Below are 17,698 nucleotides of genomic sequence, written 5' to 3'. Positions count from 1 at the left end.
CTGAGGCACCGAGCCTCCGTTCTCTTTGCTCCGGCCCCCACACGTCCCTCATTTTCTGAGCAGAGCTGTTCGTCCTTCCGTTTACCGTCTGAAGATGTGCCACCTCCCACCCCCTCCCCCAGCACTGCCCTCTGTTTCTGTGGGCACATCCGGGGGTGCCCCGGGACACAGGCAGTATGTCTCCCGGGGTCTCAGGTGGCTGCAGGTGACGCCAGAGCTCTTCACCCCGGACCCCAGTGCTCCAGGAGGGCATCCCCGGGCCACCACCCCGGGACAGACCGTTCACGTCTGTTCAGACACAGGACTGACAGCGTGCGCTTCTCTGACTACATAAGGCGGAACTGGGGACGGGGACGGGGTGGCCAGGTGTTCCTGTTGAACTTCGGACACCGTTGACTGGCCGGGCGGCGGGCGAAGCAGAACAGCTGTCGACACGCCCGTGCTTACGTTTGTGGCGGTGACGCGATGGTGGCACTTGAACCCTGAGTGCGTCTCGTGAATTACGCAGCGTACACTCGCGTGCCGTTTTGGAAGCAGCGCTGCAAATAGAAGTTAAAACGCCCGAAAGAGCACGAAGCGGCGAGGAGGCAGCAGGGGAGAAGCCACGGGGCGTTCGTGGAAATTTGTCCCGCAGGTGGACAGCTGAAGTCACGAAACCAGACACGTCTCGCTTCTTCCTAATTAATGACGGGTTGTAAAGTCAGGGTGTGGGCGGTGTAGCCCTTCTGTCCTTCAAACCCGCTTTGACGGCTCTCGGCCACGAGGATGTCGTCAGGGTCTCCAGGTGCGTGGAAACTCGCGTGGAAACGAAGCCGGGTTGCATAACCCCGCGCCACTCCTGCTGCGTCTGCATCCGTCTCCCGGGGGGAGGGGCGATCCCACAGCGCCGGCTCACCCCGGAGCGGGTGGCGACTTCTGAAAATAGTAATTCGAAACACAAAACACTTTTAAAAAGGCAGGAAAGGAAGACTCATCCATACTCCCCACTGAAAACGTGCCACCGTCTGCCTTGCCTTTCACGTTTTGGGGCACGGCTGCAGACCAGAATGAGTGTGGGCTGGATTTTGGAACCAGGTCTCCTGGGTTCGGATTTGCTTCCTTCCAGCCGTGGGACCTCAGGGAGGTGACTTGGCTACTCCCTGCCTCGGTTTCCTGGTCTGTGAAGTGGAGGCACAACTCAGCACTCTTCACAGCAGGAGACCCGTACCGTTGTCGTGATTCTTCCCGACTGCTTCCCGTGCTCCCAGGAGCAGACACAGGCACACTCACGTGTGAACAGATCCACACACGTGCACACTCGGGCGCGCACACTCCTGCACGGGGAACACGCTCCCACACGCGCCTGTGAACGCACACATACCTGTGCCCCAGAAACACTAGCGTCAGACTCTCCGGCCGGGCCTGTGGCCGCCTCTCGTGCACCTCAGAATGAGCGCGACCGTTTCCCCTGTCGCCTTCCTGTGGGGCTGCCCCGGCTCCTCGCTGCTCCCCTCCTGGTGGGCGATTCGGTGGTCCTGAGGTTTCCCTGCGGCGGGGCCTGCCCTGGGGTGAGGACGCAGTTTTAGTTTTCCCAGAGACTGCCAAATTGCCGGCCCTGATTCCTGCCGCTCTGCCTTCCCCCTGACGGCGGGGGCCCGATTTCTGCACCTCCCAAGAGGAGGGGACGCGGCCGCTACCCTCCGCCAGCCCCATCCTCGAGAAATGCGCTGTCCTGATTTTCATTTGCTTTTCTGCAGTTCTTAGGAGAGTGACGGCCCCTCCTTTGTCTTGTGCAACACGCAGGCGTCGCTGTGAACAATGTCAATATATTCTTTGGCCTTGATGGTTTGTTTTACGGCCGATCCCCGTTTTTACAAACAACAACAACAACAACAACATGTGCAGATGATCAAATAATTTGCCAAATGAGCACGTTTGGGTAAAGAGGAACTCCACGTCTGGACGCTCGGTATTGTTGCCGACAGGCCTCTGCGTGTGGTGCACGCTCTACGAACGACCCGGCGTTGACTCAGTCATTCGTCCACGACCTGGTTACTGGACACCCATCACGTGAGGGCCACCGTGTCTCAGCTTTGTGCTTACATCAGAAAACGAATCTGTGAACAGCCTGCCGTGTGGGATTTAGGATCCATCCTGAATCACGTGGGAGCTGAGATCAGGGCCACGTGGCGGAAGGTGGCCGCTCTAGGCGAGAGCCCAGATGGCCCCTGGGGGTGGGGCCGCCGAGCGCCCTCACGTGACCCTTGCCGGGGGCCGTGACGGAGGACACACTCGGCTGGCAGGCAGACCTGGCTGAGGGCCTGGCCTCCCGATCCCGTAGGGGCTACACGGCAGGATGGTCGGGTGGCACCTGAGTTCTCCTCCAGGCAGGTGGGAGAATGAAGCCCAAAGGGGCAGCCCGGCCCCTGCGGCATGCCCACCCTTCCTGCCTTGTTCTGAGGGAGTCTCCAAGGCCGCCGGTCACAGGCCTGTTTGAATTTGCACGCACCCACCCTTTGGCTTGCAGAGTCCGATGGAATGGAGGGGCAAGCTGGGCCGCGGTGGGGGCCTCCTGTGCCCGCCTCCTGAACCAGTTAGCTAGTTAGCGAGATACCCACAGCTGGCCCTGTGCTCCCAGCTCCCAGTTGAAAGGACTTTGGTGGCTCGTCCTTGGCCAAGGCGCTTACCTCTGACCCAAGCAGCTGTGGTCAAGAGGGTGGCCCTTAACACTGGGCCTGCCGGTCGCTGGTGGGGCCGTGGAGCTGTGGGCGCATGGTGTGACCAGGGAAGGGACACGGTCCCCCATGTCCTCAGGGCGTCCCCCTGCACGTAGAGCCAAGGCACAGGTGTCCACAACGCCCAGCACAGCAGTGGCCGCTGGTCCGTGATGAGCATTGGAGCCGCTAACCCCTGTGCGTGTGGAGGCCCAGACCTTCTGTCACAGAGCCTGAGCCATGGGGGCTCCACACGTGCTCCGCACAGCTGCCAGGGCCCCTGGGGGAGATGTCGAGCTTGTAGGGCCAGGCAGGCCTCTGAGGGTGGTGACGGGCGACCTGTTCGTTTCCCGGGCCGCTGTGACAGTCACCACTGACTTGATGGTTTATATCTTTTTTTTTTTTAACGTTTATTTATTTTTGAGAGAGAGCCAGAGGGACAGAGTACGGGCGGGAGAGAGGCAGAGAGAGAGGGAGGCGAAGAATCCGAAACAGGCTCTACGCTCGGAGTGGTCAGCACGGAGCTCGAGGCGGGGCTCAAACCCACAAACCGTAAGATCACGACCTAAGTGGGAGAGAAGTCAGACGCTTAACCGACTGAGCCACCCAGGCGCCCCCTGACTTGATGGTTTAAAGCAGGGCACGTTCGCTTCTTGCTGGTCTAGCAGCCAGAATTCAGTCCCACTGGGCTGAAGTCAAGGGGTCTGCAGGGTCTGCTCCTTCTGGAGGCTCTGGGGCAGGATCTGTGTTTCCTTTCCCGGCGCCCAGAGGCTGCCTGCCTTCCCTGGCTCTAGCCTCCCTCCTGGTCTCATACGCACAGGCCCCAGTCTCCGCGCCCGGAATCCACGATCACGGCACCTTCTCGTTGTCTTCCGTCCATCTCCCCGCTGTGGGGATGCCCACCTGGACAACCCTTAGCCCATCACGTCGGCAAGGTGACGTTCACAGGTTCCGGGGTGAGGACGTGGACGTCTTTGGGGGCCGGCCGCAGGAGGGGCGCCCCTGGGAGGACGCTGCTGATCCTCTGGGCAGGGGTGCCGGGAGGGGGTTCCGGGCAGAGAGAGCAGAACGTGCCACCCAGGGCCCACCCCTGGCCGGCAGGTCGAGCTCCGGACCCACCGCTGGCCCAGCCCTGATCTGCACTCGTTACTTCCGGAGCGCGGTTCACTCCGCAGACAGCGCGCGTCCTCGCGGGAAGTGATGCACCAGCCAGCGTGGCCGGAGTGGGCGCAGAGCAAGCTGTAGTCGGAGGGGCGGCGGGCACTGTAGGCGCCCAGGAGGAGCACAGAACTGGTGACCGAGAACTCAGGGTGACAGTATGAATGGGGGAGAGGCCCCGAGTGGGACCAACATCGGGAGGTTAAGAGTCAGCAGCCTGACCCTGGATCCGCTGGGACCTGGTCCGTGTTGAGTCCTCCGCAAGCTGTGGGGGGTCGGCCTGCCCGTCTGTCTTCTCTCGTGGCCCTTCTTCCCCGCTCATGTTGTGACCACCTGTAGTTAGTGATCTGATCCTCTGTTTGTCTCTCTCTGCCCCTACACCCCCCCCCCCCTCCAAATACACTTAAAAATGATCTCCCTTCGAAGCTCCTTGAGGACCGTGGCTGGATGAACTCTCGTCTCTGTCCACCTGCACGTTCCCCACCCCCTCAGCCCCACCTGCTTCGTGGCGATGGGCAGCTTCCGGGGATCAGGGTGAGGGACATGATTGCCCCTGATGCCAGGGGATGCCCAGCACAGTGAATTTCCGGTGGTACTGGGGAGGCCTGAGACACCGCGCCCCAGAGACCACGAGTGACCACTAGTCCTACCCCCCACCAATGCCCCCCACAGCTTGTGTTATCTTTACATAAATAATGTTGATTTCAGTGGCTCTACGGCCCTGATCCTATTGCTGTCCGACAACCATAAGCCTTGGGCTGCCCGGTGACTTCCCCTTTGTGACAAACGAGCTTTCCCTGCGGACTGACCTGCCATCTGTCTCCACCCCCACACACCCTGGGGAGCAGCAGGGGCTCACCTGCCTCTCCTGAAACGCCACCGCGGCGTGTCCTGTCCGAGAGCCACCCTGAGATCCCAGGCAGGTCCGGGAGGCCTACTGGGTGAGGAAGGGTCAAAGGGCAAATCCCAACTGTTAGGCGGGGAACGATGCAGTTGTGGGTCCCCATGGACACAGGCCAGTGTCACTGGGCCTTGTGTCCTGTTCTGTCCGCTTTATACCCTAAAGAGCCCGGTTCTCCCTTCCTTTGGGGGTGTTTAGCCCAGGGCTGATAGGAGTAGGGGGCGCTGAGGGGCCACCCAGGGCCTTGGCCAAGGAGCCGTGCAGGTGCATCCGGAGTCTTTTCTGGCCAGGACCCTGTGGCTGCCCAGGCCTCGGCTGGCCCGGCTGAGCCCAGGACCATACCTCGGCATCCTTTCGTATCAGCCAGACCTTCTCCGGGCCTGAGTTTGGGTCCTTCTTTCCCCAAATCCACCCAGCTTGGAGATTTCCCTGCCAAACCACAGAAACTAGACACGGCTTGTTTCCTGGCAAACACACCTGCGGGCAGGCCTGCCGAGCCCCAAGATGCGTTTATCCGGAAATCACGTATCACAGCGAAGTTCACCGGGGTTTGACCGTCCTTGAAAACGAGAGGGAAAGAGGGGCCGTGTGTGGCAGGGCAGTCTATGCAGGCCGCAGTCTGTTAGCCTTGTAAAATAAAACCCCTGGGACGCGGAAAATCGAGCCGATCGCCAGGGGCTGTGTGACCCCAGGACACGGGGCTCGCACATGCTCACTGCGGGGATTGCACAAGAAGAAAGAGCTGCGTCATTTCCAGTTGGTGTGTGTGAGTAACCACATTTAAGTGGAGCGTGGGTCTGACTTGGAAAAACAAACGAGTTTCAGGCTCTCTCGTGAGATTTGACGTGAGCCGGGCCTCCGCGCCCCGGCCTCCCGCCGAGGACCCTGCACAGTTGCCCGCGCGGCAACTGCCCGGGCACGGTTGGTGAGGGGCTGCTGACCCCGTGCACACAGTGCCCAGCCCGCCCAGCCGTGTACTGCCTCTTTGTCGTGGTGCCGGTGATGATGTGACGACAGCCAGCTGCTCAGGTGCGCCCCAGGCGCCCTGACTGGGTCCACAGCCCCTCTGTACACCCCAGAACCCGGGGGGAAGGCGGAGGGGTGGATGAGCAGGACTTCAAGGGGCAGCTCGGCCTGCATTCAAGCCCGTTCTAAACACCAGTGTGTCATTAGACGCTTCATCATCACATTACCTGCGGTCCGCCCCCCCACGGCCAGAGGACCCCACATTCCGGAACAGTGCCATCACACCCAGTCCGTGTGGAAGGGCCCGTTCTCTGCTTGGATGAGTACTTCTGTAAAACACAACAAGCCTGAATGATGAAAAAGCACGCCCGCATCGTGATGGCACAGCAGTGTCAGAGCGCTTCAACAGTCCTCAGCCCTCCTCTCTGCGTCCCGTGGTCCCGTCACGGAGTGGGCCTCGGGCCCCGGGCCACGCGGTGGTGACGCCGGCCGCCCCCTGTGCCGCGTCTCCGAGCCTGTCGCTGCCTCAACCGCAAACGAACCGTCAGGTTCTCCTGAACCGCCGGCGCCCTCAGACTGCCAGCCACCAGGTCCTTTGTCAGAACGGGGTCCCGAATTTCCAATCAGAAACCTGGTTCCCGTTGGTTTTCTGCTGCTGCTGTGTCCCTGTCTCTGGGGAGTGACTCCCGAAGGGGTGATTCCGGGGAGGCTTGTTGCTGCACCCTCGCGGGGGTCCCGTGGGCCCCCGGGGATGCGCACACGGTGGGAGCCGCCCGTGGCCACGAGCCTTGTGTTCCGGGTGACCTGCTCGTTCTGAATAACTAGGTAAGAAAGTTCTCAGGTTTTACCGTCGCGGGTCCTGTGAGCGGAAAGGTCACTTAGCTGTGCAGTGGAAACCACACTGAGAACATCTGTCAAAATAGGAGTTGTGGTGCTTTCTTCAAAGAACCCACTGACACACACGTAAGAAATTCTGCACCACATGCCAATTAAAGGGAGCACGGGCCCATTTCGCTCTTGGACTTTTCCATGTCGTTCTTCTCTAGTTCCCCTCCGAACACAGTTTTTCTGGAGTCCTTGTTACCATATTTGGATTTCTGCTAAGCCAGGAATATGATTTTCTGCGTTTCTTTGCTCAGAGTTATTTCTTTTTCTTTTTCGTTTTCTTTTGTTTTTTAAGTTTTTTTATTTTGACAGAGGCAGAGAGAAAGTTCAAGTTGGGGAGGGGTAGAGAGAGGGAGAGAGAGAGCGAGAATCCCAAGCAGGCTCTGCACGTGTCAGTGCAGATCTCGATGTGGGGCTTGAACTCACAAACCATGGGATTGTGACCTGAGCCACAGTCAGACGCTTAACCGACTGAGCCACTCAGGTGCCCCATTTTTTTCTTTTAAAAAAATTCTTTGGGGGGCGCCTGGGTGGCTCAGTCGGTTAAGCGTCCGACTTCAGCTCAGGTCACGATCTCGCGGTCCGTGAGTTCGAGCCCCACGTCGGGCTCTGGGCTGATGGCTCGGAGCCTGGAGCCTGCTTCCGATTCTGTGTCTCCCTCTCTCTCTGCCCCTCCCCCATTCATGCTCTGTCTCTCTCTCTGTCCCAAAAATAAATAAAAAATGTTGAAAAAAAAATTAAAAAAAAAATAAAAATTAGGGGGGCGTCTGGGTGGTTCAGTCCGTTAAGCGTCCAACTCTTGATTTCAGCTCAGGTCATGATCTCACGGTTCCTGGGATCGAGTCCCACACCGGGGTCTCTGCTGTCAGTGCAGAGCCTGCTAGGATTCTCTGTTCCCCTCTCTCTCTGCCCCTCCTCAGCTCTCTCTCACTCTCTCTCTCTCAAAAATAAAGAAAAAACACATGAAAATATTTTTTAAACATAAAAACGAAAAGACTCTTCGTTACCAAACATGGCCAACTCTCAAAAGACATCGTGGAACGAAGTTTAATATCATGACGTCAGGAGTTGAAGTTCGTTCTCATTGGCTCAAGTTAGTCATTTGTGTTGCAATGGGGCTGGGCAACTCTGAGACTCTCCAGAGCACTACCGTGTTGACTTTAGTGCTTTAAAAACAATCCTTGATCTTTGGTAATGTTGTGTTATGTTTTGGTGTTGATGTTACGCTTGCCTCAGAAACACAGTGGGATGTGTTCCCTCTTCCTCTGTTTCTCTGTTGCATACGTTTGGTGTTATCACTTCTTTGAACATTTGATGGGGTTCATCTATGAAACTGAGGGGGCCTGGGGTTTCCTTGCTGGGAGGGTTTATGACAACAGGCTCCGTATCTTTAATGAATACAGGGCTCTTCCCATTTTCTCTTTGAGCTTGTCCAAACCTTGGTAAGTTACATTTTTCATGGAAATTGCCCAGTTCATAAAGTGAGCAAGCTGATGGGGAGAAAGTCATTCACAAAATTGGCTTCTTATCCTTTTAATATCTATCCTATCCTGGTCATCCAAGTGATAACCAGTCTTTTATGCTTGATATCAGTGGTTTATGTTCTGTTATAATATTTTGTTGATTGGTCTGAGTATGAGCTTACCTACTTTGTTGCTTTGAAAACACTAGGATTTCGCTTTGGAACGTCTTGCTAATGTCTGTTTTCTGTTTTGTTGATTTCTGCTCTTTATTATTTCTTTCCTTCCACTTGTTTTGTGTTTACTTTGTTTACTTTCTTTTTTAGGCTCTTGAGGTGGACACTTCAATCATTGATCTCAGACTCTCCCTCTTTTCTAATGCAGGCATTGAAACCTGTAGAAGTCCCTTTCGCCACGGCCTTCGCGGCACCCCATTTTGATATGATGGATTTTCACTACCACTTGGGCTTGAGATATTTTCTAAGTTATTTGCAACTTCCTTTTTTGAAACGTGTGTTATTTAGAAGTGTATCCTTTAGTTTCCAAATATTGGAGGTTTTCCTGGATACCATTTAGCTACCGATTCCTAATTTAATTCAGGCGAGATCAGAGAATCTGCTTCATGTACTTACAGACCTTCTGCGTTTTTTGAGACTTGTGCCATGTGTATGTAGGTTTTTATGTGTACCTGAAAAGAATACGAAATGATGTAGAAATAGCAATTAGGTTGAAGTAAATGGCACTGTCCAGTTCTACGTGGCTACACTTTTTCGAACTGATCGACACACGGCTGAGAGAGGAAGGTTAACATCTCTTACTGTGATTGTGCAATTTTTTTTTTCTAGAAAATTAAGCAAAATAAAAAAAGAAAGGGACTTCTTTCATCTGATAAAGGGCATCTGTGAAAAACCTAGAGTTAACACAATACTATACCTACCGTTGAAATAGTGAGTACTTTCTCTCTAAGATCAGGAACCAGATAAGGAAGCATGTGCTCTCTTATCACTGTAGTCATCTCCCTAAGAACTATGGCTGTAAAACAAAAAAAAAAGGATGTAAAAGACATAGTTGGTAGGGGAGAAGTAAAACTGTCTCAACTTAAACATGGTTTAAGCATGATTACACCGAAGAGCTCAAAGCATCTACCAGTAGAAAGCCACTAAGTGTAAGTTGCAAGATACAAGGCTAATATACAAAATTAAACTGCACATGCATATGCTAGCAGCAAACAATTGAATAATGACATTTTTAAAAAATTCCGTTTGCAACAGCAAATGAAATAGTTAAAAACACATTGAACAGAAGATGTGCAACTCCTGTTCACAGAAAACGACAGAGCACTGTTGAGAGAGACGTTTGAAAAGACCGGAATACATGGAGAGATGTGCCAAGTTCCTGGATTGAGAGACCCCACTGCCCAAAGGCGCACGTTCTCCTCAAATCGATCTATAGATTCAGTGCAATCCCACTAAAAGTTCCAGCAGGGTTTTGTGTAGAAATTGAGAAGCTAATTCTAAAATGCACTTGACAGTATAATTGACCCTTGAACAACGTGGGTTGGAACTGCATGGGCCCACTGAGATGCAGATTTTTTTTTCCAATATAGTCTAGTCCTGTAAATGTATTTTCTCTTCCTTATGTTTTCCTTAATAGCATTTTCTTTTTCTTTTTTAAAATTTTTAACGTTTATTTATTATTGAGAGACAGAGAGACAGAGCACGAGCAGGGGAGGGGCAGAGAGAGGGGGAGACACAGACTCCGAAGCAGGCTCCAGGCTCTGAGCTGTCAGCACACAGCCTGATGTGGGGCTCGAACTCACAAACTATGAGATCATAACCTGAGCCAAAGTCAGACGCTCAACAGACTGAGCCACGCAGGTGCCCCCTTAATAGCATTTTCTTTTCTCAAGCTTACTTTATGGTAAGAACACAGTATATAATACGTATGACATACAAAATATTGTGTTAATCAACTATGTTATGGTAAGACTTCTTGCCAACAGTTGGTTATTAGCAGTTAAGTTTTGGGGGAGTCAAAAGTTCTTTGTGGATTTCTGTACAGGGGGCTGTCACCCCTAACCTCTGCATTGTTCGAAGGTCGGCTGTACAAAGGACCTAGAATGGTCCAAACAATTTTTAAAAAGCTGGAGGACAGACACCCCTTGAGTTCCAGACTTCCTACAAAGCTACAGGAATCAAGTAGTGTGGACATACGGATCAGATGGACGTAACAGAGAACCACGCTCAGGCGGTCAGTTGATTTTTAACAAAGATACCCATTCAATTCAGTAGGGAAATGAATGTTTTTTAAACAATCCGTATAGGGGGAAAAAAACACAACCCTTCCCTTGCGCTGTACACGAATTTATAGACATGAAAGTCCTAGAAGAAAATCTTTGCAACTTGCTTGTTTTTCCCTAAGGCAGCATCTCTGGCTTGTGGTGCAGAAATCTAAGAGGGTCCCATGACCTGGCTCCCCCGGTGTTACTCCCAGGGCTACGTCACTTTGCACAGCACAGGGATTTGCATCAGTTGACCTGAAAATAGGGAGATTATGTGGGTGGGCCTAAACTCATGGCAATCTTTTAAGAGCAGAGTGTTTTCGCTGGCTGGTCACGGAAGGGGACATTAGAGATGTGAGGTGAGGGAGGTGTCTGTTTCTGGCTTTGGGACAAGGACCCGAGAGTGGCTTCTGGTTGCTGAGAGCAGTGCCCCCCCCCCCCAACCTCTGACAGCCAGCAAGAAAGTGGGGAGTCCTGTTCACAGCTGCAAGGCAGTGGGGAGCCTGGAAATGATTCTTCCCCGTGCCTCCCGACAGCAGCCTTGAGCTGACAAGAGCCTTGACTTCACCCCGTGGTGAGCTGGCCAGCCCGCTGGGACTTGTGGCCTGGAGGGCCACGGGTTAGTAAGCAGGTATCATCCGATACCGCTAAGTTTGTGACTGTCATGAGCTATAGAACACTGGCACACAGCGCTGATCCTACCATGACGGCAGTAAAGCATGTAATTTGTTCCTATTTCATTGCTGTTTCCTGGAACAATGAATATAATTGTATTTGTTTTTTTTCCCCCTTTTATGCTGGGGAAAAGCCTTCTGCATTTGGGTAAATGCTGGCTCATCTTCTTGGAGACGTCCTCTAAATCCTGGCTGCTCTAGGTATGGCTCCTGGGCCAGCGGCAGCACTGATGCACCTGGGAGCTTGTTGGGGACGTGGACCCATCTGGGGCCCCCCGATGCGGAAGCTCCCTTTTAGGTAGACCCCGAGGCACTGAAGTTCCCGAAGCGGCACCCCACCTTTGCCCAGAAGTGTGGCTTTTACCGGGTGTAAACCCAGCGTGTCATGGGTGTGGCCAGGTTGGCCATCTAGACCTTCATCCCCCCGCCCCTGCCCCACGGTGGCGCTGCTCCTGCCGCAGGGTCTGGGTCTCGGCTCAGACACGGGAGCTTCCATTCCAGTGAGCTCTCCTCTTGGCCTGCAGACGTCCTCCGGGACTCGTGCCCCAGACGGGACACTGGGCGGCTCCTGTGCCTTTAGGTGCCCAGTCTTCCGCACCGGAGTGGGGTCTGTGTGCCCCAGCCACCGTCTCAGAGAGCTCGGCTAAGGAGCGCTCGGAAGAGACCGGCACATGAACGCGTCGCCGGCTGCTGGTGTAGACACCTGTGGTCTCCGTGAGTCAGAGACGTCAGAGCTGGTGTGACCACCCCGGGGCCATCGAGGGCGCTTCTGCCATCCTCCTAGAGGCCCTGGGTGATGGCTGGGTACTCCTTCTCGTCCGCAATGCAGTCTCAGCCGAGCCACATTCCGGAGCGTCTCAGGCAGAAGCTCATGTCCGCCAACGTCTTCACCATCCGCCCTCTGTCCTCCCAGGGTCTGTGCATCCGCAGGAAAACGCGACTCCCTCTCCCCGCGGGCCCTCCTCCGCTCACGCTGTTTTCTCTTTCGCAACATCCCACCCACCCCCATCTCACCCCCTGAGATACTAGGTCTTCCAGGAAGCCTTCCTAGAATTTCCCATCAGGACTCCCAGGGAAGTGTCCCCGAGACTCACGTCCTCAGTACTTTGGTCATCTGTTGCAGCACGAAACGGCCCCGGGGTCAGCGGCTTAAAACAACCATTTAGTTTTGCCCCCAAACCCACAGGTCGGGAATTTGGGAAGGGCCGCGGCGTCTCCCCAGCACGGTTCTCCTCCACCAGGCACAGGTGGAACGAGTCAAATACACGTTGGCATAAGTAGGGGAGAGGCAGGTTTGGGGATGGAGTAGCGCCTCCTACGTGCCGTGTGTGTGTTGTGTGTGCAACACGGCTCGAGATACACACAGAGCCACCCACCGGTCAGTCCCAGTGTGGGGCCAGCCGTCCACCGGAGCTCTTGACGTAAAGAATCCTGAGCCCCAACCGCGGAACTGTATGCGGTGGAAGCCGGTCACGACAAGACCTGGATGCCAGGGTCCGGTTGGCCAGTGGGGGGCACAGCACACAGATGTGAGGAGGAACAGGCTTGCTGGCCCGCCCAGGGAGAAGCTCCTCCAAACTCCTCGGGCTCCGGCTCCAGCCCCGGACAACACCCCTCATCACAAAGGCACGGGAGCTCTCCGCAGGAGGGGTCACCGTGAGCTCGTTTCAGGAAAAGAGCTTTCTCGGCAACATACAGGCTAAAGAAGTTTCTGCAATCCTCAGCTCAGAATTTTATTTACAGCAAAATGTTGATTTGCCCACAAACATCCTGCTTTGCTAAGTATACCACCCGGCTCCTACAACAGGGCTGTGGTTTTAGAGCGTGGGTCCTGCCCTCCCTTCTCGGCCCTGGCACGTCGAGCCTGGTACCCTCTTCTGTGGTCACGGTGCACCAAGGGAGGCGAGTGGGCTCCCTTCCTGCGCGGGCTGCAGGACAGGCCTTGGTCCGATGGGTCTGTGACGGAGGGCCTGGCCACGGGCAGAGGACTGGCGGCAAGTCTGGTGCCCGCTGCGGGGCGCGGCCCGATTGTTGAGCGTCCTCCTCCTTTTTTAGGGTCACTCAGGGTATGATCGCACTGCCGGGTCTCTGTGGCCAAAGGAAGGACTTGGGGCTCATCCAGCCACGAGGGAAAATCCTGACCTCCCGTGACAGGCTCTAGAAGCAGAGGCCGGGACCGCGGGGTGGGGGAGGGGGCTGTGGGGGGAGCCTGAGCTCCAGGAAGTGGCCAGGGAGGCCCCTGGTAGGGAGAGACGTGGGGCCCAGCAGCACAGCACGATGGGCAAACAAGAAGGGCAAAGATCAAAGGCGCCCGGTTGTTTCTGCTCGCGCAGCAGGAAGGCGGGAGGGCAGGAGGTTCTGGAGAAACGAGGCACGGCTCCCGGGGCTGCCGGGGAGCTTGGGCGGGGCTGAACTGCAGGAACCCTGTGGGAGAAGGGATTCGGGGGTGGGGGGAGCACACCAGCAGAGCGGAGCAGTGAGGGCACCTCCAGCATGTGTCCCCATCTGGCCCCGCGGCCCCAGCAGCAGCGGCGGGCTTCCTGCCCCGAATCGGTGTGGCGTCCGCCGAACTTGGAACGTCTCCCTTGGCTGTTAAATTCCCAGGGATCGTAGGCACCGGAGGCGGGTGGGAGGCCTGTGCCTGTCCCCTACCGCTCTCCTGCCCCCTGACCACCCGAGACCCACAGTCCAGCAGCAAATAGGGAAGGAGGAGACAGACCCAAGGGGCTGAACGCTAATGAAGGCACACAATGAGGGCGGTGACAGGCTGCCTGGCAGACTGGGGGAGGTTGGGGGGTACGGGAGTCTGGGCTCGGGTCCAGTGCCAGCTACCTGCAGGGACAGCCGGGAAGAGGGTCGGGCAGAGGCAGCCCAGCCACTCCGTCGCCCAGCTGGGTGACATCACAAAAGGACACTGCTCTTGTCCGTGGCGTGGTCTGCCAGGAGGAGAGGTTTTATTGCTCTGCGCAGAGATCAAGAGACGTTTGACAGGAAGAAGCTGAGTTCACCTGAAGGGGCACAGCGCCGGTGTGGACATTGGCGCCCCAGGGAGCGACACTCACGGGGGTGAATGAGCCACCAGCTCTCTGATCTGAGTGAGGCTCAGAGGAGTGCAGGGGCCTTGTGCGTAATAAGCACAGAGGAGCCTCCACGGCTCGCCCCACGCAGCGGGTCCCCAGATGATGGGGGTCCTGCCGTGCTGAAGGTCTTGGGAGGTTCTCGAGTGTGGAGGGTCTGGCCAGGCGCCCTTGGGTTGCGTTCCCATTTCTGCTTCCTGCTCTGGGCTCTCCGTGCTGTTCCCATGGCCAACACCTCCTGTGGGCAACTCAGGCTGCGAGAGCTGCTTTGCAGGAGGCACAGAGCACAGGAGGGGCCGGGGGTCTGTGTCTCCGCTCCCTCCCTCACCCGTGTCCTTGGCTGGCAAGGCTCGTGGAGGTGCGGAGTCTGCCTGGGTCCCCCGAGGGTCGGGCTGAAAGCTCCCCACCGCCGCGCTGGGGACTGGCCCCAAATTGTCCCCTGTTCTCGATTCTTCTCCATCCCGCCACGGTCTTTCCTGGAGTTCTTCGTCGATCCTTCCGTGGACCTTCATCTCAGGACCTGCTTCTCTCTGCTTGCCTGCTTAGCTGGGACCGTCCACTCCCGCCTCGGGACGGGAACGTGCACCATCAGCCCTCCGGTTCAGAGAGCCACCCCACTTCCCTGGTCTGCAGTTTGCAGACAGAACGCAGGACTCCCAGCCTCCGTAATCGTGTGAGCCATTCACGCACACCACGTTTTACACGTGAAGGGCCTGCCACACAGACGGTCGCAACCCTTGTGTTCTGCCATTCTCTACCCACACGCCCCCCCCCCCCCACCCTTTGTATGATGCAGCCCCTTTCCTGGGCTTTGTGTAAAACCAGCGGATGAGAGCATTCGAGAATGCTAGTTGATGGGGATCACACAGTGATGGCATCGATGAACTTGGGGCTGGATGCTCCCGAAGCTCTGAGCTTAAACATTCACATCGCGTTAGGGTAGGTGTGCAATTTGCCGACTCTTCTGCAGAAAATTGTGCAAAGCTACACAACTGCCCGGTATGCCTAGGTAGGAGGGAGGGCTCTCCAGGCCCTGGCAACAAAACATCGTCCCTGGACCGGCAGCATCATGGGAGCTTATCAGAAATTCAGAGTCTCAGGCCTCACGCTGGCCTCCGCCATCCATCACCCCAGTCACTGGGACTGATTAGTGCACCTGGATGAAATAGTAATATCTTGAGTATCAAAATACCTAGATAAAATATCCTATTAATATGAATGTCCCTTGTTTCTTTTAACTTTTAAAAACCATTACCGTCAGGAAATTTTTAAGTGCACTTAAAAAAAAAAAAAAAAAAGACAGCATTGTGCTCAGACTTGCTTGGTCAGAATCTTCGTTTTAGCAAGCTCCCTGGGTGACCCGAGGCCATCAGAGTTTGAGAAGCACTGCCTAAGCCAAGAACTGGCAAACTACAGCCTGGGGGCCAAACGTGGCCCACCGCTGTTTTTTGTGAATAAAGTTTTATTGGGACACAGCCACAAGCATTCGTTACACATGGTCTTTGGCTCTTTCCATGCTTCGGTGGTGCAGTTGAATGTCGTGATGGAGAACTTGAGCCTCGTCTGACGTCCCTCCTCCCTTCCCTCATGCCAGGAGGAGCCCTTTGTCCCCCTGGGTCCTTGGGTGGCCATGATGGGCCAGCCCTGAGCCTGGGGGCTGCTTGCAGACCTGGCCCGGCCTGATGCTGGGCCTTGCTGGCCATGTAGGGGGTGGCGCCCACACATAACCAGGGTCATTCAAGGCCTGTCTGGCTGTGGCCCTCCAGGTCAGGACAGACCCTCACTCTGTTCTCACCCAGTTTTCTTTTTTTTTTTCCTTAAAAAAATTTGTTTTAACATTTGTTCAATTTTGAGAGAGAGAGCAAATGGGGGAGGGGCAGAGAGAGAGAGAGACACACACACACAGAATCGGAAGCAGCCTCCAGGCTCCGAGCTGTCGGCACAGAGCCTGGCTCGGGGCTCAACGAAAGATCATGACCTGAGTGGAAGTTGGATACCTAACCGACTGAGCTACCCAGGTGCCCCTCTCCCAGCTCCCATTCCGACCGCTCTATCACCCACTGTCAGGGAGGTCAGGGGCCCTGCTGGTGTCCAGGCTTCTGTCCTGCCCTGGGTCCTGCTGGGCACCCCTTCCCCCAGGATCCCGAGGCAGGAAGGGCAGGGTGGCCACACCTAGTCAGTGCCTGGGATGGGGGCAGGCGGAGAGCCAAGGCTTGTTGGTAGGAACACAGCACTGCAAGGCGTCAGCCAAGCACTTTCTGTGACAGCCACCGCGGGGCGGAATGGTCCTCCAGAACCCAGAATGAGTCCCCGAGGGAACCCCAGGCGTCCACAGCACCCACGGTGGCCACCCGCGGCTCAGGAGGGAAGCCCTGGGCCAGGGTCACTGGGGCAGTCACACTCCGGCCCCCCTGCCTCCCGGGGTCTCTTCGGCTGGAGCCCCTGCAGCCAGGAAGCAGGGGCCAGCGGGGCTAAGATATTGTGAGACAAACAGCGTTAGAACAGAGCTGAGCCCTGGGTGTGAGACAAGGTCTACATGCATTTTGAGGTACTATGATTTTAGGTGGTTAATTGTTCTTTTTTGCAGGAACTGATTCTTTCACCTCCAGCATATACTAGTAGGTGAAATAATAGAGGTTCTACAAGAGTAAAATCCAGCGTTAACTGTCCTGTGTACCCAGCTCCCTCCCGCCCTCTCCTGCCCTCCTGCCTCAGTTTCCCCCAAGGGAGCTCAGTGCAGGCCCGCTCGAGGCCTGATCCAGTGTTTACAGACGTGCGACAGGGCGACAGTTGCCAGGGCTCCTCCTTGTCCAGGCAGGTGGGGGGACAGAGGGTTCACCTGTGGTGGGTCAATGCTTACACAGCCGCCCCCTGTCCATCTTCCGTCCGCTGGGCCCAGAAGGCTGTATGGGAAGGGTGAAGGGGGCACCCTGTGAGCTGGGAGGCAGCAAGGGACAGCCGTGGTGGGCAGGTGGCCGGGCAGCGGGAGAGGACGGGACACAGACCCAAGAGAATGGTGGGAGCTGCAGCATCTGTGCGGTTGAGTCAGTCGGAAGGCCTCTTGGTTGCCTGGGCAACAACAGCCCTGGGCTCCAGAAAAGGGACTGTGATGGCTTCCAGTAATGGTGTGGGGACTGTGATGGCTTCCAGTAATGGTGTGGGGACTGTGATGGCTTCCAGTAATGGTGGGGACACCGCGATGGCTTCCAGGGACAGTGGGGGGACCGCAGTGCCTTCCAGGGACGCTGTGGCCGCCACCATGCTGACCAAACACTGATAGTTTACAATGGTATAGGATGGAAACTTCTAGCATAAGGCACACCTTGGTGAGCAGAGGAATGCAGACAGGCATTGCTTTGTGGGTGGGTGTGCAGTGAAAGGGGGCACTTTCTTTTTCCCTGAAAGAACTCACTCATTCCCGAAAACCGTAAGCATAGGTGCTTGTGGACTCCTGGTGATGCATCTCCGTAGGAGGAGACGACAGCGTGACGAGAAGCAGAACTTTCTTCAGTGGGGACCAAGGGGCCCGGAGACTGCGCCGCCCCACAGGGACGCTGGTCAAGCCTTGCTCGGGGGACAGTGTCCCAGGAGCCCCCCTCTGGC

The 17,698-nt window shown here is 56.0% G+C and overlaps 1 protein-coding gene across 8 annotated transcripts in view; it reads left to right on the top strand.

Annotated features, from left to right (window-relative positions):
• Positions 1-17,698, top strand: part of AUH (AU RNA binding methylglutaconyl-CoA hydratase) — a 352,182-nt gene that overhangs the window by 182,086 nt on the left and 152,398 nt on the right. The window contains exon 11 of one of the 8 annotated variants that reach the window (XM_019463760.2): positions 8,390-8,518. The exons of the other annotated variants lie outside the window; for them this stretch is intronic. Coding sequence (XP_019319305.2) covers positions 8,390-8,503 — 114 coding nt within the window. The 3' untranslated portion in view covers positions 8,504-8,518. Of the gene's footprint in view, positions 1-8,389; positions 8,519-17,698 lie in introns of those variants that run through there. 8 annotated transcript variants of the gene reach the window in all.

Source organism: Panthera pardus, unplaced genomic scaffold (assembly GCF_024362965.1).
Source record: "Panthera pardus isolate Hobbes unplaced genomic scaffold, ASM2436296v1 HiC_scaffold_20, whole genome shotgun sequence".
Lineage (NCBI taxonomy): Eukaryota > Metazoa > Chordata > Mammalia > Carnivora > Felidae > Panthera > Panthera pardus.
Note: the sequence above shows the minus strand (reverse complement) of the source record. Positions and strands in the feature narration are given on the sequence as shown.